Below are 24559 nucleotides of genomic sequence, written 5' to 3' on the forward strand. Positions count from 1 at the left end.
GAAGCGAGGAAGAGAGAAAAAGAATAGGAGAGGGAGATATTCAAAACGGTTTGTGAGAGAAAATGAGTAAGAGGAAGGGTAAGGAACAAAAGAAAGGAGGAGGGATCTATTCAAGGTGGAAATGGAGAGCTATTGAGAACAGATTTCTGGTTTGAAGTGTGAAAGTTGCTAGTTTAATGCATGAGAGGGGCCAATGCAAAATTCCAGGTATTCGGCTGCAAACTTCAGTTCCAAACTGAACCAGCTTGCTTAGCTTTCCATGTCCGAGTAACAAAAACACATTCATGGATCCGGTGTGATTATTATAAAGTGAAACTGCACAAAAATCACTGGCACAGAAATTATTTTAAAATCGAGAGAAACACAAACTTATTAATGCCCAGATGATTCATAAAGATGTCTTAGAATTGTTTGCATATGAATGTATTTTATGGTTAAGTGTATTTTTTACATGACCGGTTAGTGATAGTTTCATGTGAACTTTAGTGACCTGTGCACATACCTCCCATTGAGTCCCATAGAAGGTATTAACCCAGGAAGAACTTTTGACAACTTGCTGAATAATGTGCCTTTGTTTACTTTAGTGACCGATGGAAAGAATCCATTCTTATCTCTTATCCCTAGCAATATGAGTTTCCATACAGAGATTTGTTCCAGGTGGTTTAGGTAAACAGCTAGAATGCCAGCTTTAATTAAACAAAAGCACTTGACATTATCCAGCAAGTTCAAAAGCTCTTAAGGTTATTTACTTGCCATGTCCTAAATCCTGACAATATGATTTTTTTTTCCCACTATCCAACTTTTGTGAAATGTTTTTTTAAGGAACTGACACCGAGGGTCCTATATAGACCCTAGTTAGCCACAGGGTTGAAGGACTTAAGGTGTGGGTCTTTGAAATGTGTCGACTATCATACAGTATGCAAATATTTCATGTTTATTGATCCTTTGACAATCCTAAAGCTTTTAATAGTCTAATAAAACTTTTTCATAGTCTATAAAGAGTTTAGAGAGACATTTCAAAGGAAGAGCATTTATTTGAAATAGAACGCCTTTTGTAACATTATAAATATTTACTATCACTTTTGATCAATTTAATGTATCCTTTTAAGATAAAGATAAGAAAAAACCTTACTGACCCCAAAATGTTTAACAGAGCTGTACATATTTTCATAAAAAGTTGCTTGAAATCAAGCAATAATTAATAAACCCCCTACTAAATAAATTCTTGTTTTTTCATATATTGCAGTATAAATGATTTATCCGTGAACATAATTTTTTTAATTCATGTGCCCTCATTATCTTTAATCAAAATAACTTCCCGTTCCTCTTGCAGTGACCTCTCGGCTGCATCCGAAATCACATACTTTACTATATATAGGCGAAAAACAGTATGTGACTAAAGCAGTATGTCCGTATTCAAAACAGTAGGCAAAAAGTACCCGGATGATCTCCTTCTGAAGTGTGCAAATGATGGACACTTTACTATCCCGTTTGGCCCCGGGAGAGGATTTATGAATGGCAGTGAAGCGACGTAACTGACGCTGGTTGGTCACATGATAATGACAAAATGGCGAATATGTAGTACGTCCAGATTACATTCATGCAGAACATACTTTTTTAGTGTCCGTGAAGTAATTACTTATTCAAAAGAAGTACCAAGAGAGTATGCGATTTCGGACGCAGCCCTCTTCTCTTCTCTGGTGATGTGTTTACTGGCGAGAGGGCGGGACATCTCTGTCACTCACATGAGATCCACCAATAGCAAAGCCCAACCATCCAATCATTTCCCCCTTGGACAAAATCAAGCACCGCCCTTTATTTTTTCTTGTGCGAAAAACTGTTTTACTCTGGGCAACGATTAATCGCGATAAATCACATCAAAAATAAAAGTTTGTTTACATGTGTGTGTACTGTATATAATTATTTTGTATATATAAATACACACATGCATGCAATATTTAAGAAAAATGTGTTATTTATATATAAAATATTTATATTTATATATATATTATAAATTATGTATAAATATGTATGCAGTATAATAAACATGCAAATATTTCTTAAATATATACATGCATATGTGTGTATTTATATATACAAAATAATTATACACAGTACACACACATATAAACAAACTTTTATTTTGGATGCGATTAATCGCGATTAATCATTGCCCAGCACTATCACAACTTCTGTTTCATGCCAACTTTAAATACATTTCTCTCTCCTCTTTTATATCTTTACATTCCTCTATTGAGTGACATCACTCAATCCATTCTCTTTATTTCCCCCCACTTCTCAATGTCTCTTACTGTTTAGAACAAGATTTTTCTGTTAATCCGAATCTCCTTTTGACTGGTCTTAAACACGCAGGTCATTGTCTGCATCCACACATGCGGACACACACACAGAATGTCATGCCAGTGCCAGGCAGTGTAAGAGCGACATGGCTGGAATGCAGATGGGTAACGTGGGAAACACTGCATGCTTGTGTGCGTGAATGTGAATTAGTATTAAAAGGCCATGAGTTGCCTGGCCTAAAGCCCACAGGGGTTACACAGCGGCGAAGAGAACACCAACGTCATAACTTCCCACAAATACAAGAAAAACGCAAACATACAAAGCTGCTACCAAGGGTATAGGCCTTCACTGATAACAACAACACATTTGAATGGTTCTCTGGGTGTGACATACAAAGGAACAAACTGTCACGGGTTATACACATGCTCACAAAATAAAAGAGAGCGGATTACATTTGAAGTCTTTAAACAAATTCAGATTGGCCTTTATAGTTTTTGGCTGTAAAAACCTATAATCAAATTCTGTCACAAAGGACTGAAATGGACACTGGAGAACCATTCAGGGCTAAATAATTCAGCTTGCAATCCTAAACCAAGAGAATATGACTCCATTCACTACTTCACTAAAATTCACAATGAGGAATTCAATGCTCTCTGAAATGATCATTTTCTCATATCAACCGTATTTCTCATTTGAAAATCTTTAAAACTCAAATTACATTTCTCCCTAAAAAAGTAACTTATGCTAAAAAAGTTATATTTTTTGGCAAATGTAAACTCCCTTTCATGCCAAAAGTGTAATGAATAAGCCTCAGGCTGAAGGAAATGCAAATTCACGCCTGTACAGTGAGTAGAGGACGCAGCTCAAACAAACCTTTCAGCTGCTGCTGTTCTGGATTGTTGAAGAATATGGGACAAAAGAGAAGAAAGTTCAACAAACTTACTTTAGCAATGAAAATAAAAACATGAAACACAAATGTGATGTTTAGCTAAAGTCATTTTTGCTTATTAGATTGAATTGGATCATCGAAGGTCAGCAGCAAATACATTGGTTAATAAAGTGAGATTAAATACATAAAGTATATTTGTGTTATTTTTTGTTTTTAATAACTTTTTAGGGATACTGAATCTGTTTTTGAGCAAGTGAGATGAGTAAATGCATGCTTAAATTTAGTCTAGAACTACAATAACCATCGTGTTTACTCTGGACTTACTCCCGATTTCTCTCAACATGAGGACAGGAAAGGTGTGGATCAATAAATGGGAAATGATTTGACAAATTACTTATTTGACAAAGTAACTACGATATTTTGTTGTAAATTTAAAAGTAATGCATTACTTTACTGGTTAGCCTACTTGAAAAAAGTCATCTGATTACATAACTCGTGTTATTTTAATACGTTATTCTAATACTAGTCCAATATAATAACAGATTACAGAAATTATCTTTATTTTGTTTGTGTAGATCTGGCAGAAATAAGGTTGTGCTGTCCCGGTCTGTCTTGTTTTAGGGAAGAGAGCGCGCCCACACACAAACACTCTCTCTGTTGTGTTTTCATGTTTTATGGAGATTTTCCATAGATGTAGTGATTTTATAGCCTACTGTACAAACTGTAGCCTATATTCTATCCCCTTACAGCCCCTAAACCCATACCCATCGACTATACCCATCCCAGAAAGAATTCTGCATTTTTACATTTTCAAAAAACATTACTTAGTATGATTTTTAAACTGTTTACCTCATGGGGACCAAAAAAATTCCCTACAGAAGGACATTTTGTCTTCATAAAGTAGGGATTAGGCTACATAAACCACACACACACACACACACACACACACACACACACACACACAATAAGAAATGAAAAAAACAATTAACGATCATTAAAAAATGCTGATTGATGATCAATCATAAACTGAACAAGACTTAAATATTCACGTGTTTTGTAACAGAAACATTTTTCGTTTAGCGTCAGAGAGAAAAAATTAAAATGCCAAACGGAGGGACATCGTTTTATTTTTACAGTTATGGTCCGGAAAGTAGGCTAGGCTAGGCCAAACTAGATGATACAGCGAGAACGGGTTAAATAGAGCCAAATAAAACAATGCGCAGCTAGACAAGACGTTATTTAAACAGGTCGCGAGCTGAGATCGTCCATTCAAAAATACAGACACCGCAGATAATGTCCAGAGTGAAACCTCGAACTCTGAATATGCTGGATTAATTGCAAAAATTGTAGTTTTTATAATGATTTGAGATAACGCTAAGGGATTGTTTCAAATACTTTGGCTACATTCGTAGACTGAGTGACATATTCTCCAGGCCAGCACACCCCCAGAGAGCCACACTTTCCCCCCACAAGGTTACGGTTTAACGGCTATAGGTCTACTCTGAATTAGTGACCTGAGTAAAAGTCTCAAATGGTTTTATAGGACTTCAAAGCCAAACTGTGCAGGGAACAATCAGAAGAACTTTCAGTTCTAAAACCCTCATGTCGAAACAAAGCCACATTATACTGTAGCCCAGTGGCGTAGGTTTGATTTTGAAATTGGTGGGGACGGGGACATCAATATTTAATATATTTAAAGTTTTGATCGAAAATATTGCTAGGGATATATCAGTGTCACTGGATATTGGTAGGGACACGTCCCTAGCGTCCCTACTAAATTCTACGCCCCTGCTGTAGCCTAAATGAATGTCTTACATTATAGAGTCCTTAGGGAATTGGGAGTAGCCTACTTTAGAATTTGACAATGTGAGTGCTCCCGGGAATCTGTAATACAAAACTACACTTGTTTGCCCCTGGGTATCAAATCCTATTTATACCAGAAACTAAAGTCAAACAAAAGGTTTATTCACATAAAGAGAGATAAAAACGCCTTGTTGTTATTCACGTTTTAATGCCAACCCGTAGACAATTTGACTTTAGTGCAAAATAGGCTACAATGTCCGTAAATGCAAAATTTACTTGCTTTGAAAAATACAATCTGATAACAGAACCTCACTTCTCATCAAAAACAAGCCATCTGATGTGATTTATTTGCAAGCACACTACCGTTCAAAAGTGAGGTCAGATGAAAAACACAATTTTTTGTTTTTATAATTAATCCTGTGATTAGAGCTGAATTTTCAGCAGCTATTACTCGAGTCACATGATCAAAAACATTCTATGCTGATTCAGTGCTCAAGAAACATTTCTTATAATCAGTTAAAAAAAGTGATGCTTAACAATTTTGTGGAAACCGTAATACTTTTTCATGATCGTTTTATAAAGTTCAAAAGGAATTTATTTAAAATGTATCTTTTGTAACAATATAAATGTCTTTACTGTTAGATTAATTAAATTGAATGCATCCTAACTCAAAATAATTTAATTTTAAAAACAATCAAATCTTACCCTCCCAAAACATTTGAAATAATGGTTTATTATAGTATAGTTTAAAAGTATATATTTTTAAAATCTTACCTTCCACAAAGTTTTGTACTAGTTTTATTATTATTTATTTTATTATAGTATAAAATAATTCAATTTTTTTTTTATCTTACCGACCCCAAACTTTGGAACTAATATTTAAAAGTTTTTAATATTTTATTATAGTATAAAAGTATAAAAAAAAAAATAATCTCGTTTAAATTAGTTTCTAAACACTCTACACCATAGAAGGGATGTGCTTGACTTCCTGTCTGCAGTCCAGATCTGACTCTATTGAAAATGTATGATGACCCATCGTGAAAAGGAGAATCAGAAACAATGATGACCACAGACTGTTGAGGAGATGTCTTGTATCAGTGGAGATTGGGCAAAAAGTCCACTTGCAAAACTTCATCAATTCCCAAACATTCCCAAACAAGTGTAATTAAAAGGATGTGACGCAGTGGTAAGCCTGCCTATGTTGCAGCCATCAAAATTGTTTATATTTACAAAATACATTTAAGTTGGTCAGTGCAAAAAAACTCTGAAAATCTTTTCTTTGTACTTTTGTCAGTTAAATAAAGGTTCAAGAGAATTAACAAATATCAAATTCTTGATTTTATTGCATTTTTACAAAATGTCCCAAATTCTCTGGATTTGGGGTTGTACTTACAATACTGACATTCCAGCAGTTCGTTTTAGGGAAGTTGTTTCTAAACGTAATTGCATTTATCCCAGCTAGTACAATTTCACATGAAACAAAAAAAAGAAATGAAACATTAAGTCCGTTAAGATAATAATAATCTTCTTTTGTTTATTAGAAATGTGTCAATCAAAGTTAGGCCCAACACAAAGACAGACAAGAAATGCAGAATGAAAGCTCGGTAGTCATTGAAAATGACAGAGTTCAGTGACTCGTGTACAATCCCCATTAAATGATGCAAGGAGTTGAAACCAGAGAAGAAACACTCCTCCAAGTCTCTTCACAGAGGGGGAAAAAAGCACAAGAAGCACTTTAATACATATACAAATCAGTCCTTCAGCACTTTTTCTTTTTCTTCTTCTTGTCTTCCTTGCTGGCGTCATCATGGGCTTTCCTCTTAGCAGCTAGCTTGTTAGCCTGTTGGAAAGGGTGCATTAGATTCATGAACAAAGTCGATCAAGGTCACTGGAGCTTAAATAATGAGCCGAATGTAGGTCAAGCACCTTTTAAAAGGTCTTTCACAGCCACTGTTCCAGCTCTTAATTAGTGCTACATTTACTCGTTTAACCATTAACCAAAGCACACATTTTCAACATCATAGACTTATCTTACTGCATAAAATAATGTTAAATGGGTCTAGCTCTATACAATTCTTTTTAAAATTATTTACCTAAAAAGAGAGCATATACAATTGTAAAATGGTTCCTGACAACTATTTCTACGCAGGCTTACCTCTCTGACGTTTCTCTTCTTGCCAAACATGATCTTGTCATAGAGGTATTTCTCTCTCTTCTTCATCATCATGATGGCCAGCCTCTTCTCCTCTGCTTTCTCCTCCTCTGCGGCTCGCTTACGGTTCTCTGCTTTGGCTTTCCCAGGAGTCACCTTTACTGACAAGCTCTGAGGGAGAACCAGCACATGACATTTATTTAACATATTCGTCTGACTTGATGGGTTAAATGTTGTTACTTATGTCAATGGCGTCAAAAAGCGACACTGCAAAATTTTTAAACTATCTTACCTTTCCCCGAGATCTCTTCTCCTCCATTTCAGCTAGATTTGCCTCATCTTCAGCCTCATCTTCTTCCTCACTTTGATCAACTTCCTCCTCGTCCTCGTCGTCCTCATCCTCTTCTTCCTCCTCTTCGTCTTCCGTTTCTGTGAAGAGTCCATTTTTTAAGTCAACAATCACTCAACATTCACACGTGATCATATCAAAATCCTTATGGCAAAAGCCCTCACGTGGCTTCTCTCCTCTCTGCAGGGCCATGAGCTTGAGCTTCTCAGGAGGCACGTAATCTCCCTCAGTCTCCTCCACGAATGGTGACAGATGGGGCGGCAGTGTAACTCCAAGGAAGTATTCCTCTACGGGTAACAGTATCTTTGCGTTGACAGAGTCATACACCCACTGGGGCTGGATGTAGTACCTGCAAGGATGAGAAATGCATTAAGTACAAGAATATACATTATTATTGCTTACATAGCTTGATGTTAACACCCGCCAATAATTTTGTATATAATATATACTTTTTTCAATTGTTGCATTTTAAAAAGGCATCTGAAATTATAAACTAAGTGCAATGTAGTGTGTACATAAAGCCGCCTCACAGTACTAAATCGAGTTCTTTTCACTGCTTATTGTGCAAAAACAGTCAAAACACACAAAATAATGTCAAAATGCCAGTCTTTGTGAGTATTCACGCAAACAGTCAGTTATGTTTTAAGTGAAAGTAAACAGTTGAGAAAAATATGCATGTGTAACACTATAATGGGGTATTAAAGTGACAGCAGCCTAATATACCTGCTGCCAAATTATGAGATAATATAAAAAAATATCTATATGGCAGTTTTTCCTCATGGTATCAGTCAAAATTGTGGCCAGTGAAAATGCTGAGTGGCTAGTAACTTTAGAAAACCACTAGCCACAGTGGCTGGTGGGCGCAAAAAAGTTAATGTCAAGCCCTGATTATTATGCATACAATCAGAGAGAGTTGGGGTCAGACCTGTTGATATACTGTTTGTCAATGCTGGGTCTGTCCACAATGTGATGTGTGATCGTTTCGTCTGCGGCATCATATGTGCTGCCAATGCACAGTGATTTATCCCAGGACACCTCTCCACCGAAACACCTGCACAATGGAAGACATTCTTATACAAAGACAAAAACACTACATTTGGTGCAAACTACACATACTATAGCCTTAGAAAAACACACACATCTATGAACAGTTACTTGTAAATCACAGAGTAAAACCAATCACACTGTAAACTTATCACACTGTAAACTTATGACACTTTCCACAAATAGGGACTTTGGAAAAAACTAAGGAAGATAAAATAAAATAAATTTAGTTTTTCTTTTATACAAGGTTTGCAATTTTAAAACCTAATTTGTTTAGCTTTTGCGTTTTTTTTTTCCTAATAAAAAAATATGTATATATATTCCCACATTAGAAAAGGTAATTAGGTTTTAAAATCGCAAACAACTAATAATGTTTAGGTGTGTGTATTAGGGATGCGCGGTATACCGGTACTGCAAAAATACCGGTATATACTACATATCAAACGGTACAATATCATAATTTTGTTCAATTCGGTATTTGATGCGCTGCTGTTTCGAAATTCACCGCTAGGCGGCAGTGCGCTACCTAAACTGACACGGGTCACGCGAAACCGGCAAACGGTGACAACTGAGGAACACGATGGATCAAACGAAGCTCATTCGAATTTCTACACGCCCGAAATTAATAAATAGAGAGAACAGTATTAGTGAAATAAGGCATTACTTTGCCAACAAAAGTAATGAGAAAAGTAAAGAAACAGATCTCAATGCACCACTCTGCAAACGGGGAGGCAACACATCAAATCTGCCGAAGCACTTGACTTGTCAGTTGCTCATCTTGACTTGTTCAAAGAGTTCAGAGATCGACAGGTTAGTCCATCATTCAACTGATTTAATTTAGACTTTTATTGAACACTGAACAGCGCACATACATAAGAGCTTATCAATTATATATGATACGTTAAACACGAAAGCTCAAATCTGCTTGCATGACACGCTAGAACCAATTAAGTTTAGGTCTCATCATTTTTGCACTCTCAAACAAACATATATTAATTGAATTTGAATGAATAAAGAATACAAATTTGAATAATATTAATTTTAGTATTAGTGATAGTAAAATGAATGGCATATTAGTGCTGCACTGGCGAAAATTAAATATACTAATACATGTTTACCATGTTAACATTGCTTTATGGAATGCATTAATATGAACCCAAACAGTAACCAAACCAAGATGAATAAATGCAATAAATGTTGATAATTCTCTGTTGATGCATGACAGCTAATGGTTTACAATGTCATTTCATTATTCTATTATTATTATTATATGTTAAAGGCACACTGTGGAACTTTTCAACCTTTATAATATATTACCAAAACCCATTGAGATGGTACATCGACTTACAATAGGTTGAATGACACGTCTGCCGTAGCCTGAAGGTGTCTGTATCGCTTTTACTAGCACTATGTAACTTCGGGTTTCGGGTAGGAACCCGAGCACAAAAAGAACTACAAAATTCGACCGCTTTACGGCATACGTCACTTCCCCCACCACCCCAACTTCCTCAAATTCTAACGTGAGAGCTCAACTCGCGTTTGACTGCCGGCGTCTGAATGTTGTCGTCATGGCTGAATCAACAGCGAGCTACTCGGAAGAAAGCGAAGAAAGCAAAGATTTTGTCAGAGGAGAAAAAAAAAAAAAAAAAAGGGAGAGTTTAAAATAAACATCGGCATAAAAGTGTATATATAATGTCATATTTACTGCGAATTCGTGTAACAAAACTGATATAAGTCAGTCACAACATACTGCCGTATACAAATGTAAATGTTATTTTTTCCTTTCAGCTCATATATGTTTGTATTTGTGTAAAAGGAAAAACAAACTGAAGACTACAAATAACGGAAATATGTAGTGAGTTATATCAGTTTTGTTACACGATTTCCCGACTAACGTTACTCGATTTCATCTCCAACCCATTGCAAAGAGATCCTGAAGACGTTAATTGTTTGCTTCAGGTGTGTTTGATTAGGGTTGGAGATGAACTGTGCAGGACAGACGATCGGCAGGAGCAGGATTGGGCAACCCTTGCCAATGCGACTTACCTGATCAGACATTGTTTTCTGCGTATGCTACTTTTATTCAATTTGTTTTCTTTATAGGATTTATATTATTAATCTTAGATTTATATTATTATTTTGGTCAGTAGTGAATCGATTAACTTTCTCCAACATACAAATCAAATGCCATCTGCACACACATAAAGACACGGGAGGTTGACTGTTTGTTGACTTTCGCGACAATGCTGCGGCGCTTGTGGCCTCTAGGGGCACTAGACGTGAAAATTACAGGGCGAGCGCACCCTAGTGGCCAAAAATTCCACAGTGTGCCTTTAATCTATTATTATAGATATTAACCTATTTTAAATGTATAATTTCAAGGTTTTTTTTTTCTTCAAAATTTAACGAAAGATGTTCGTTATGAGTCCAATGTATGTATGAGTCCCTGACTGAATTATTATTATTATTATTTTTTACATTTTGATACCTTTTCTTTGCACATTTGGTAGTGGAGAGTTTCAAGCAGTGTTTTTTAAGTGTCACTTAAATTGAGGCCGTTTTTATTTTTTTTTACCTGTGGTATCGATTTAGTATCGATACCGAGGTATTAGGTTCTGGTATCGTACCGAAGCCAAAATTGTGGTATCGAGCCATCCCTAGTGTGTATGTATGTGTGTGTGTGTATATATATATATATATATATATATATATATATATACATACACACACACACACACATATATACAAATAAAAAACACAATTTTGCCTGAATGAATGTAGGTTGGTAGCAAATGGTTGTTTGTAGTTACTAGTTATTGATACAATTATATTTTCAATCATTTTAAGAAAAAATATTGATTAGATACCTTTATTTGATTACAATAACTTTGATTATAGGGTTGAATAGTTGAGCTTGATAAATACAAGTTGAGAAAATTCAATTATTCCATTGTGCTGTACAAATGATGTCACAGAGAACGATACATTTTTAATAAAGGAAAAACCTATGCAGCAACAGTGTGGGAAACAGCTAAACATTACATGATTTGTTAGTTAAAATTAGATAATTAAAAAAATATTTCTACAGTGAACTGAATATCAATTAAACAGTCACAATTATGACATTATAGCATGATTTGTATTGCCGCATACTAGACTTGTAGTCGAGACCGCCTAAACCGAGAGCAAGACACTACCAAGACCAGATGGTATCGAGACCAAGACAAGACCAAGACCAAGACCAAGACAGACCAAGTCGAGACCAAGACCAAGTCGAGACTAAGACCGAGACCAAGTCGAGACCGGAGGGGAAAAAAACATTAGTGTTGAAGTTAAGCAATAACTTGTCAAATGTTGTTTTGCATTTGCCTGCCTATCTCTGCTGATTTCGAAGTCTCCAAATGAATCCATTCTGCAACTTTTAAATACATAATTATATTTTTAAAAACGAAATTATAGGCTTAAGTGCAGGATCCGAAAGTTGGTCGTTTTTGTCGCTATGGTTACACACACACACACACACACACACCGTTAGCGGTGCGCTCAAAGTCATCTGTCAGTTGTGCAGTTACCCAAAATCTCCTGAATCCCATCATGTCACTGATATGTGTTTTACTAAATATTAATATATCAAAAACTGTACATGATATGTGTTTTTTAAATCAAGTGATCAAAGTGCTCGTTGCCGCTGCGATCAGTGGCGCGGATACAGTGTTTTCTCGCGTGGCTCGCGCGCACCGCACTGTCTTCACTCGGACGCGCGCTTCAATACGTTGCGGATATCGTCGTGGATATTGTAGTATTGTATTGCTCAATCCCCTGACCACTATGTCGGTTTGAGACAGCGAGACCTAGACAAGACCGAGAGGTCCGAGACCAAGACAAGACCGAGACCAAAGACCGTCAAGGCCGTGACAAGACCGAGACCACGTAAAAGTGGTCTCGAGACCGGTCTCGAGACCAAGACCGGTCTCGAGACATACATCACTACCGCATACATTTGAGAAAACGAAAACCACTGAGATGGGACAAATGCAAATATTTTCATGTTAATTTGACTAGAATATCAAAAATATCTAATACCTCTTAGGAACATGGGATTTGTGAACAAGATCTCAAAGGAAAACACACCAATTTGTACCCTATTTAAGGAAAGTGCCATAGATAGAATGACGTGTGATAAAAATGAGCTGGCGTGTCACACCTGATCACAAAAGCCAGCGATTCCCTGGGAACTTCTCTGTTTAGGAAAAACTTCAGGCCCTCGAAGAACTTCTTCTGTTTGATCTGCTCCTGCTCCATCTTCTCTCTCACCTCCATCTTCTCCAGGTCCTCCTGTATTTGAAAGTGCATATATAAATAAAGCTCAATAAAAGCTGCATTAAATAATGAGGACAAAGTTCACCTGCAGTCACGCCGGTTTCATCAGAATGTTTTTTTAACACCTTCGTCGTGTAACCATAGCAACAGTCTCCCTCAGTGAACATGAAACATGAGGATGCGAGGTCCGTCCAAAACAACAATGAATCAAACCACGGGTTAAATGCTTCACTGACTCGCACACGTCATGTGTGACTAAATAGCAAGCGTCTTGTGACACTTTCTTTTAGTGAACTTGAAGAGTGGAAAGTTATTGTGGATTCATATAGTAATTACAGAGGCCACGTGTGCTTTAGCAAGCTGAGAGGAGTCTGACGGCTTTGAGTTTGCTACAATACAGCTCTGCTAAATGCTTTCTATATTCTGACCTGTAAACCACTTTGAGCAGCATTTTATGAAAGGTGCTCTACAAATAACTTTATTACCGGTAGTTATTCAATTTAAAAACTTTGAACTTTGTATCATGTTTTCATGTCTTCCATTTTTGCCTCAAACTATTTTTTTTAATAGCTATTTTAGGTCTAAATAACAACGTCATTAATATAAATTGTACAAATAATCACTGGTTAATTTGGTTTTTAGTAAGTGTACAGGTTTTAAAGGGGTCATTCACTGTTGGCAAAATGGACATTTAATAAAAATGTGGTAGAAAGGCGAAAAAAATTGAAATCGTTGCTACCTGACTAGAGAAAACAGAGAAACAAGGCTGTGGTCTTCCCTTTTGCCAATTAGGTAGGAAAACTTCAACACCCACAATGCACTGGATATGTTACTGTCCAAGGCCACTCCCAGTCTGCTATAAGCTTAACAAGAAGCGCCTAGCTTGAATATGAAACACTTCTTGGCAAACTTTTAGTCACAATGGTATCGACTTGTATTGCTCCCGAGTGAAATAATTCAAAGAGTAAACATTTAGCAGGAGTGAGTTACTTTCAGTTTCCAGTGAAGGATCCAGCGTGTTGTAGGCAGTGACTAAAGGCTGCAAAGAATCGGAAATAATTAGACTACTATGAACAAATCTGAATGAAACGGCTGTTCCAGCAGTTACACAAAATACAAAAATGTACAAAAGTGTGGAAGTATAATCTGTTGTTTTCACAAAAGCCCAGGAGCTGTCAAAAATCATGATACAAAATTCATCCATTCGGCGGACTTTTGTTGACAAATACATGGGAATTTTTCAGAAAAACTGCACAGACTGACTTATCTTCAAATGGAACCATTTATGGCATCTTTTTATTAATGAAGGCCAGTATCACTGATATTAATATAGCTAATGCTGTCTCGATAAATTCTTTCCCCCACAATTTTAGGGTTATAAAATAGTCCGCACTGCATAAATTATTAATTAAATTAGATTAATCCTTATTAAAGCTACAAGCGTTCTTTAGTCAAAGAGTAGTTAGTAGTTTTCTCTGTTCCCTTTGTTCTTTGGTTAACTTTACTGACAGACAGAATTAGTGGCTACTGTCACTTTAAGATCTACAGCTGGTGACAGGATCTCACGCGTTTTATTCTCTCACTACTCTTTACTTCCATTTAAGATTTTATTTAACTCATTTAAAGTTAATAATGATTGATTCTTGTGAGGATACTCGAAAAAACTGACATTGTGGCATAAATGTGTGTGTTATTGTTCGTTCAAGCGCGAAAGAAAATCCGATACTGGTTTGCGACTTTTTGTGCCTCGTGTGTGTGTGTGAGGAGGACATTTACTGAAGTGTGTTCTCTTTTATCTTGTCGCACATTAAAGGTTTAAAGCATTTGGTGGACAAACTAATAACTAATAAGAGCGTGATCATAACCCTAGCTAAAGAATGACAAAGAACGGATGCAGCGTTAATTGTGTTAAATATTTTAAAACATTAAAGCTGGACAAAAAAAAAAAAAAAGAAATCGCATACGTTAACATTGACAGCACTAACTTTACTTGTCATACATTGCTGACAGAAAATGAAGCGGTTTAAAGTGGACTCGTTTTCATGGTAGGCCTACACACAATGTTTTTTTAAAGTAAGCTACACAGAATGTTCTACATTAAATATTTAACTAACAGTCTGAAGTTACCTAGCAGCAGTGTACGTGTTAATGTTAGCTCAGTCAACATAAGGCTAACATCAAAAGGTGTAGACAGAAAATATGATTACGCTGACCTGAGCTAATTTACGAAATCAACCAACTCACATCTCCTTTCTTTCTTTTCATCCATGATGACATTAAAGTCACCTGATGTTGTTTGTGGAGTTCTGCGCTCCATGCTTTCACCGACGATGCTAACGTGAGGTATGGATGGATCTCAATCACACTGTTGCCAGGACCCGCCCTGCTCTGCTTCTGATAGGCTTGTGACGTTAGTTAGAGCTGCGCTCCTCTCATATGATTGGTAGGTGAAATCAATTGACTCGAAAATATCAAACCGCATTCAAGTTCCCAGTTTCAAATGTAGCCGCGCGGTATGCGCGCTCATAATGTAAGCGGCGCACTCGTTTTTTCCAAGCGCGTCCGCGCCGAAAGTGCCTCCGACTGTAATTTGCAGCCTGATTAATCAATTTTGCCTGCGCCGGAGGCCGGACCTGCCCCCGGCCGGAATACTTTAAGCCCTGCATGTTTATTAACCGGTGGGAAATTTAGGAACATTTCCTCACTGTGACATTCCTTAAAAATGAAGACAGCTGTCACTCGCTCACCCCTTCAGTAGGGAAATGGTCCAGTTCTGTCTCCTCCTCCTCCGCTGATGGGACCATACGGGCCAGACTGGCACTCAACGCTGACAGTTTCTGGTGGGAGATGTGAAGAGGCAAGTCTTTAAACACACTGTAATATTTGGCACAAGTTCATGTTGATATGAAAAGAGAAACTAGTCTTATACCTCAGTATAGCTTTCTGATTCCAGGGCATAATCTTCTTCAAACTCTGATTTGAGATTGATCTCTCCTTGTCCATCAAGCTAACATGAAAAAAAAAGAGAGAGAGAGATTCAATTCCCAACTGGAATTCTGCTACTGCATAATATAAAGGCATTTAAAGGAAGCACATTTGATACCTTGGGCGGGTAGACAAGGTTGAGAGTCTGGTAAAGACGGAAGTTGACAAAGCCAAGCAGTGTTGTGTAGAATTCTGTAAATGTGGCCATGACTCTGTAGTCCACATCTGTAGGGTGCTGAGGAAAACAGGGACAGGGGTGTGTTATATTAAACGGTCATCATGAAAGACCTCAGCATCCAAAATACTGCATCATACTAAGACACTGACCCAGATGATCAATGATTTTAACATAGGTAACAACAGCAATATGATAAAGACACAAACGTTTAATAAATCCAATTCCTTAATAATAATAATAGAAATCACATTTCTTCAAAATAAAGTCGTTCATTAGTCTATTCACCTAGAGCTCACTTGTGCAACCCAAAACTGCAAACTTGGTGCGTTGCAAACAGTAACAACATACCCTACTGTTCAAAAGTTTGTACGATTTTTTTATCGTTTTTGAAAGAAGCCTCTTATACTCACCAAGATTGCATGCATTTGATCAAACATAATTTTGGTTAAAATAGTAATATTATATGAAATATTATTACAATTTAAAATAACTTTTCTATTTGAATATATTTTAAAATGTCAATTATTTTCTGTGACCTCAAAGCATCATTACTCCAGTCTTCAGTGTGATCCTTCTAATATGCTGATTTGCTGCTCAAGAAACATTTCTAATTATTATCAATGGTGAAATTTGTTTGTGGAAACTGCCATACATTTGTTTCATGACAACTGTTTGATAATTATAGTCCAGCATTTATTTCAAACTGAAATATTTTGTAACATTATAAATGTCTTTATCTCTATCAATTTCAATGTGTCCTTTTCAAATAAAAGTATTAATTTGTTTACATTTTTTTTTACTATTATGTCTAAATATTAATGTCACAATTTTGTCCCTATTTGGGATCAAACCTGCTTCAAGATTTTTTCGTGTGTGGTACTTCAGTAAAATAGGGCAGAAAAAAATCAACTATTTTATACTCACATCATGGGCAAACTGATATGGTATGATCCATGTGATGGTTTGCCCCAATACCTCTGCCTGGTAGTAAATGCCCTTAATGGAAAGAAAAACCTGAAGGAAAAAATAAATCATAAAGAGTCAGAGAAGTGATTGATAATAGACTGTAACATTAATGAATAATTGATTTTTTTTATTCACACTTTTCACTCTTAGCATATGTAATACAACACCTTTTTCAGGGAGCGTGAGGAGATAACGTAATTCATCCACTCGACACTGAGTCTCCGGCACAGCTGAATCGTCTGAACGTGGCACTTTCCCGTGCGAGCAAATGTAGAGAACAGGAAACACATAGAGAGGGAATCATCTACATCTCGAAGAGCATCAATGAACGTGGGATATCTGGAAAAACAAACTTATTTTATAAACCGTACACAAGGAGATGACAAAACACTTATAGAAAAATAGAAGAAAAAATTTAAGTTGATCAACGTGGCAGCTGAACACAGCGTAGTGAAGTTAAATATGGTGGCAGATTTTAAAGAAGATTTGACAAGTTATGGTAAAATAAGTTTAACTAACAGTTTTGGAAATTTCCCCACTCAAGTAGATGCACTTGTAAAGCTTTTTCATAGTATTTTCTAGTTCAATTTCTAATTCAAATGGCTAATACAAGCCCAATGTCTTTATTGTAGTATTGCAAAATTTGCCCAGTCATATTAGTAACAATGATTTTTTTTGTTTTTTTCTTTGAAAGAAATGAATACTTTTATTCAGCAAGGATAAATTAAGAACGACAGTAAGGGTATTTAGAATGATACAAAAGATTCATTTCAAATAAATGCTATTCTTTTGAACTTTCTATTCATCAAATAATCCTGAACAAAAAAAAAAAACCCCGCATTGTTTCCATTCAAAATAAGTAGCACAAATGTTTTCAACACTGATAATAGGAAATATCTCTTGAACATCAAATCGGCATATTACAATGATTTCTGAATGATCCTGTGACACTAAAATACATTCAAACAGATCACTTTAAATTGTAATAATATTTCACAATATTACCATTTTATCAAATAAATGCAGTCTCGTTGAACACAAGATACTTTCAAAAAACATTTAAAAATCTTACCGACCCCAAAATTTTGTGCATGTTCTACTTGGGGGATAAATAAATAAAAACTTCACATTCTAAATCCTAAACCTTGCTGATGCAACAGTTGTAAACAGAGGCAGAAGGACGGATGAAGAGACAAACGGTCTACAGTGAGTCGGGCCAAGATAATTAAAGTATCAGATTCTTATGTGACTTTTTGAATTTCTCACAACTGATCTGTTTTGTGGACAGGGGCTGAGAGACTCTTCCCAGACTCACAACAGTGTTTGGACACAAATAGGTGCTTATCACATAACACTGTCTGAACACAGAAAAGTCTTTAACAGCATGTTGTTGTTGTTGTTGAGCCAGAGAGTTGAAGTGTGTCCTCTGCAGGCCAACACACAGCACTGCATTTACGCTCACCTCTCCTTGATGATGTGGTCCAGTTTGTACACAGGCTTGTTCTCTTTCAGTCTCTCCACTCCACCCCACTCAGCCTTGCCATAAGCCTTCCGCAGTTTACGCACAAAAATCTATAATCAAGTAATATACAGTGAGTACACAGCAGGGCTGGGTATTGACACAAATTTCACAATTCGATTCAATTTCGATTCACAAGCTTGCAATTCGATTCGATTCTGATTCGATTCAATATTGATTATTTTGGATATCAGGTACAATACATGGCAAATTCTCAAAGAAAACAAATCTCTTAACTAATGCTGTAAACTATGGGAGTCAGTTGTAGCCTACTAGGCTTCATTAGCCTACTACTATAATATTGAAGGTAAAAATGAACTGATTTGAAGCTATACAAACACTTAAATTACACTTATTTATTTTTATAATAATAAAGTTATATGAAATATAAACATTTAAATGGTGGCTGTCATAAAAACTTGCCAGATTTATTCAAACATGCATTAAATATCGAAGAACATTAAAAATAATAATGAATATGTAATATGGTGTATATATTTAGCAAAATGCTCCTCTTTAGAATTAATTTTTCTAGCTGACTAACGAGTTTATGGTCACATATGGTTTGAGGTAACGATCCGGCAACGATCGACGCGCGTTCACGGGTGATGGAAGTCGGCGTACGAGGTAGGACCGTAGCGTAGCGTAGGAACCGTCGTGACGCAGACGTAGGGCTGGGCGATATGGCCCAAAAAAATTATCACGATATTTTTTTTTATATCAGTCGATATCGATAATTATCACGATAAATGTCAAATCTTTATTTCTTTCAAGTTTAAAGGCAGATTTTTGCTCCTAAGTGAAAGTTGTATAAACCAGAGCGTTAATTGTGGTTTTAACTCTTTATCAGAACATATCATGACAAACACTTGACAAACAGGTGAACATTTCACAAATCTGAGGTAGAACATTCAAACATTTGTCATTTTTCCTTAACAAAATTAATATCTGAATAGAAAAATATTTCTTCAGCAGTTTGCAGTGCAGCCTGCAATATTCAAATTACATGTTTTGTCTCGAAATGCATATTTGACAGTGAGTTGACAGTAAATCGGCATCCTAACTCAAGCTAATACTACTCTGTTAAATTTATGTTCATTAACAAAAACAGTAACATCTGTTAAAAAAAAAAATTAACAACCACATTTTCATTTGGTAAAATGTAATATTCTGACTGTTTGACTTTTATTAAAATTAACCATTGGTCATCCAGTATCATGCATTTAGATCATGATAACCACAGATAAAACCAGGCATAGCCTAACGTTATAAATTAGTACCTCACTATCATGGCAAAATGTAACTTTATGGTTTCTATGGTATTTGTATGAAAAACAGTAGCCTAACAGTTAAATATATTATTAAATACTATAATTATATTCCATTAGACATTTAATACATTGTCTACATTAATAATATTATACAATTCAATATGTATCCCACATTTCATGGTGCAGTTAATATTACTAGGCTAACCTTACAGTAAATCCATGGTAGGCTAAATGGATTCAGCATCAATTCAGATTGACTGTATCATTGCGCGCAGTGTTTCTCCTGTTTGTCAGCGCTGTTTCATCTGCCTTTAAACATTTGTGTTCTTCGCTGAACTCTAGCACTTCACACTGGATCTCGTGAGCGAGACGATCAGAGTAAACGCGTCTGCTCTAGTGAGCTCGCGCTGCCGTTTGGACTTTGAGCCGAGCGGATAAACAGTCCGTGTGGCGCGCGCGGTTCAAATGAGTTTCGTTCCGCTTTTGGCGCATAAACATTATCGAACATTTATCGACCTCTTGATATCGTTTTATCGAGAAAAATTATATCGCGATAATTATCGTTATATCGCCCAGCCCTACGCAGACGTTGTTTTGCTCTGCTCTCTGGCTGCGCCGGCGCGTTCGTTCTACGTCACGACGGTTCCTACGCTACGTCCTACCTCGTACGCCGACTTCCATCACCCGTGAACGTGCGTCGATCGTTGCCGGAAGTCAGATATTTTCTTTTATAAAGTTTTAAATATGTATATTTTTACGACAAAACCGCACGGATTACCCTCAGAAGGCCTTCGTTTATCCCCCTGGAGCCGGATGGATTACTTTTGTGAAGGATGTATGCACATTTTGGGACTTGAAGGAGGTGGACCCCATTGCTTCACATTATATCCACTGAAGGGTCTAAGACATTTTCTAAAATAACTGAAAATGTGTTCGTCTGAAACAAGATTGACATATGCATCTCGAACGGCTTGAGGGTGAGTAATGTGTTAAATATAATTTTTGGCCGAACTATCCCTTTAACGGCTTTTTTTCGGAGCGCGTCCAGCTCGTCATGATATGCCCACCGCGAACGCGCGTCACACAGCAACTGCACGCTCTGACAAACAAACACACATAAGTATGGGAAGCCAAACACACCGAAAGGGGGACGAAACGGCGCGGTGTTACAGAGTTCGCGCTGCGCTGACTTGTAATCTGCGTGGCTCAATGGACCGAGCCGCGTCAGACTCGACAGCGCAGGGAGAAGTGTTTGCTTGCGCCAGCCAATGGTCAGAGCGGCGCAAACTAATCTCACCAGCGCCGCGATGACCAATAAAACAGCACATCCCATACCGAAATGTACTAAATTGCATAAAAGAAAATCGACCATTCCATAATATGTCAGGACTACTTAATCGGCCTTTAGTTTCCTACAATGCGCCTAGCCATTTGACCTCACTGATTTCCGTTAATAATAGCAGATGTTTATGGGTCACATCTCTCACTCTCTCCCTGCAACTTTTTGTTACCCTCCTTTCCTGCCCCTAGACCAGAAAGGGGGCTTGTAACAGTATGGGTCAAATGTAAACAAATGGTGCCAAACACGCTGTTTTATTGGTCGGCGCGGCGCTGGTGAGATTAGTCATTTTAATTTATTTGTTTCCCTCTGAAAATCCACTTTCATTGAAATCTAGTGGCTGCTTTTTTTTTTTTTTTTTGATTCTGCCTATATTTTTTCCAACTGAATGCAGCTGGAACTAATGCAATAAATATGTTTTGTTTTGACACAGATTTCAAATTGTTTGTGGTCTATAACCTGCATCAGAATGAGGTTCGCAATGGTGCGCCCGAAGGCATGGGTTGAAGACCCAGTCAGTGACGTCACGATATGCAAATTTGTTTAAATTCATACCGACGTAATCACCATGACCAAAATTATCCTTTTTTTTTTTTACATTGAATCTTGAAAAAAAAAAAATAGACCTACCTACCGACCCTTTTTTTTTTTTTTTCTGTTACTGCAAACCAAAATATTTTTAAGGATGGCCTAAGTTCCGTCTCAAAATAGGCAATACCTCAAAAAAAATCGACCAATCAGGTTGTGAACATCCCTATGCCTTAAGTTTCGGCGATAAAAATGCCACTGTGAACGCCAAGCTAAATGTTTTTTTTTTGGTCCGGACCAAAAAACCAAGCGAACCAAACTACAAGTGTGAACGCAGCGCACCCTTATATTGTCATTGACATTTCAAAAAAAAAAAAACTTATGTAATTCAAGACTTGTACATGAAAAAGTGATCAAAATAAGGATTAGAGAAAGCAGCTGCAAACACACAGCAGCATTTAGCTTGCCCAGAGTTCTCACCTTGTACTCTCTGAACTTGCCAACGATGGGCTCATGCAGGAGGAAGCGGATGTCTTTCAGCAGGTAGAAGGTTCTAGGGGCGGTCGAGCCCTTGTTGACCTTCTTTTTGTGTTTGGGCTCATGAGGATAGATCCCTTTCAATATACATAATCGCCTGTAAAATGAGATGTATTAATTCACAATGAATTTTATTAAATGCATAAATATGAAAGAGTAGGTTACAATACATACATCTGTGGTTCATAAATAACACCAGGGAAGAAATATTAAAATGATAAAGCTAACTATCAGCATTACTGCCCTTAGAAAATAAGTTTATAAGTGTGTAATTAATAATATACTTCTTTTAAACTTTCAGTATACTTTTTATGTACTTCTTGGAAATACTTAAAATTACACTTAAGTATACATGACTTATACTGATAGAAACATCTAAGTATATTTGGCTTATAGACTACTTGTATTCAATCTTTTGATCGAGATTTACTTAAGTTAAAAGCTTGTAGTTCGTTTGCTCTTTTGATTGAATAGCCTGTAAAATACTTTTTTCACATAGTTTTACATGCAGTCTTATCAGCTAACATTGTTTGAAAATATTGATTCATAAAGAAAACAGATATGATCCTAATTCTGAGTATGTGAATTTTTGTGTAGGCTACTCCACTGGTAGTGTACATACGAATATACTCAAAATACAGTTAAAGGTATATTTCAAGTATAAAAAATGATTACCTAAATAGGAACATAGTAGTATACTTCAAGAGCAAAAATTATATATATATAAAATAGTAAACAAGAATGATGTTAATTTCACTTACAAGTATACTTGCAGAATTAAACTACTAAACTTGTATTTTCATTCAAAGTGTATTTTCATAAACTAAAAAAATTGTATTTGACTAGTAAACTATCAGTGTACACTATACTAAGTTCACTTGTAGTTGCAGTACAAGTGAAAAACGTAGTTGTGTAGTACTCAGTTTACTAATGTTACACTTAATGTATATATTTATACATTAAAAAGTTGGTCAATTTAGACAAGTAAAATAGTACACTTACAAGTATACCACTAGTAAATTGATATTAGTATGCCTACTACAAAAAATTCAATTAAACTTTACTATACTTAATAAAATTAACTTATTTTTGTAAGTGTATATAGTTGAGAAGATGGAAAAATAAATAGGCTTAATATTATCTTTTAAAAATCACTTTTAAATACACTTTGTGGCTGATGTCAAAGGTCACATGTCCAATCGAACTCTAAAATATCCACGCACAGATTTAGTTGTCATTTAGAAGCTAGATAAAAAAGCAGTTGAAAACATACACTGCAATGTACATACCGGTGAATAAAGTATGTGACATTCTATATGCACTATACAATTATATAATATATGTTGAATGTAAAATGACCAAAACCTTAGCATAGAACATCTAGTTAAATCTGATGCTTTGTTTTGTTAACTAACCTGAAATCAGCCAGACTCAGACTCAGCTTCTTGCGGGCTTTATTCCTGGTGATGTAGTTAGTGGCCGATCCACTCTCATACTGCACAAAAAGAAATGACAGGTTAGCAAGTGCTCTGACATGACTCGTTTAAAGACCCATTTTCACTGTGTGTCAGATCTTATAATGAATTAGGCTTAATAAGAACCCTTATTAAATTCTTCAAACAAAGCAGCAAACAGCTGAAAAATCAAGTGACAATTATGCTGTAGATCTTCATACATATCTTTATCATATGTATGCATATTTAAAATGTTAGATGTATACAGTATAATGCGTTTAAGCACACACGTTTGCAGGGCCTTGCGCTCATCAACACATGTTTTGTTTACCGACAGTTTTGGTCTGAATCGCTGCCTTACCTTTTTCTTTTGTAATCCACCCATTACAGCGGATGGTATTTCCACTCGACAAAACCTAAAATAAAACCTATTGCAATAACACTGTAAAGAGATCCCAGATCAGAGCCAGTACTAACGTGCTTCTTCCGAACACACGTGTTTTGTGTGACGTCAGTCGGCTGAGACGGTAGGACCCTTGAATTGGGTGCGCCCGCAGAAATGCCTGCATATAAATGCATGAACGTGTCGTGTCGTGTCGAATACGTATGTCTGTGTAATACTGTTACTGCATGTGTAATATTACTATATTATATAATATGATTATATGTTAATTTAAATACCCAATATATCTTTATCTAAGGCATAAATGAACAATAGCCTATAACACAAATAGGCTACATTGAATATAATGTGGTCAAATGTAGGCTCATGTATAGTATTTTTTATGTAGATCTATCTATCTATCTATGTATCTATCAAAAATTACATTTATAAATACTTGTTATGCAACAAAGGTATATTGTACCTCATCATCAAGTTTGCTGTTGTTCCATAGCCTAAGCTTTAGTAAAATTACACAAATC

General features: G+C 36.2%; 1 protein-coding gene across 2 annotated transcripts; it reads right to left on the bottom strand.

The window, feature by feature from the left end:
- Positions 1-6676: 6676 nt before the first annotated feature.
- On the bottom strand, positions 6677-24145 carry pes (pescadillo). 2 transcript variants are annotated; one of them, XM_056254738.1, is made up of 15 exons: positions 23997-24145; positions 23597-23676; positions 22125-22278; positions 18450-18559; positions 17155-17326; positions 16946-17035; positions 15962-16078; positions 15788-15865; positions 15606-15695; positions 12743-12873; positions 8420-8545; positions 7659-7843; positions 7438-7574; positions 7149-7316; positions 6677-6833 (listed from the first exon to the last, which is right to left on the bottom strand). In XM_056254738.1, the coding sequence occupies exons 1-15, from the start codon at positions 24018-24020 to the stop codon at positions 6753-6755; spliced, it is 1743 nt and encodes a 580-aa protein (XP_056110713.1). In that variant the 5' UTR covers positions 24021-24145; the 3' UTR covers positions 6677-6752. The 2 variants fall into 2 exon arrangements, with proteins under 2 accessions (XP_056110713.1, XP_056110712.1); XM_056254737.1 differs by having other exon boundaries at positions 7438-7570; positions 7652-7843.
- Positions 24146-24559: the final 414 nt, after the last annotated feature.

The sequence above is a fragment of the Rhinichthys klamathensis genome, unplaced genomic scaffold (assembly GCF_029890125.1).
Source record: "Rhinichthys klamathensis goyatoka isolate OS25496 unplaced genomic scaffold, OSU_Roscu_1.1 h1tg000114l_1, whole genome shotgun sequence".
Classification (NCBI taxonomy): domain Eukaryota; kingdom Metazoa; phylum Chordata; class Actinopteri; order Cypriniformes; family Leuciscidae; genus Rhinichthys; species Rhinichthys klamathensis.

Excerpts from the sequence above, each read along its gene's own strand:
- pes (XM_056254737.1), bottom strand. The coding sequence starts at position 24,020 with ATGGGTGGATTACAAAAGAAAAAG. Across the intron at positions 17,036-17,154 it reads CCTCACGCTCCCTGAAAAAG|GTTTTTCTTTCCATTAAGGG; the intron begins GTGTTGTATTAC and ends TTTTTCCTTCAG. Across the intron at positions 6,834-7,148 it reads AGAAGAGAAACGTCAGAGAG|GCTAACAAGCTAGCTGCTAA; the intron begins GTAAGCCTGCGT and ends CCTTTCCAACAG.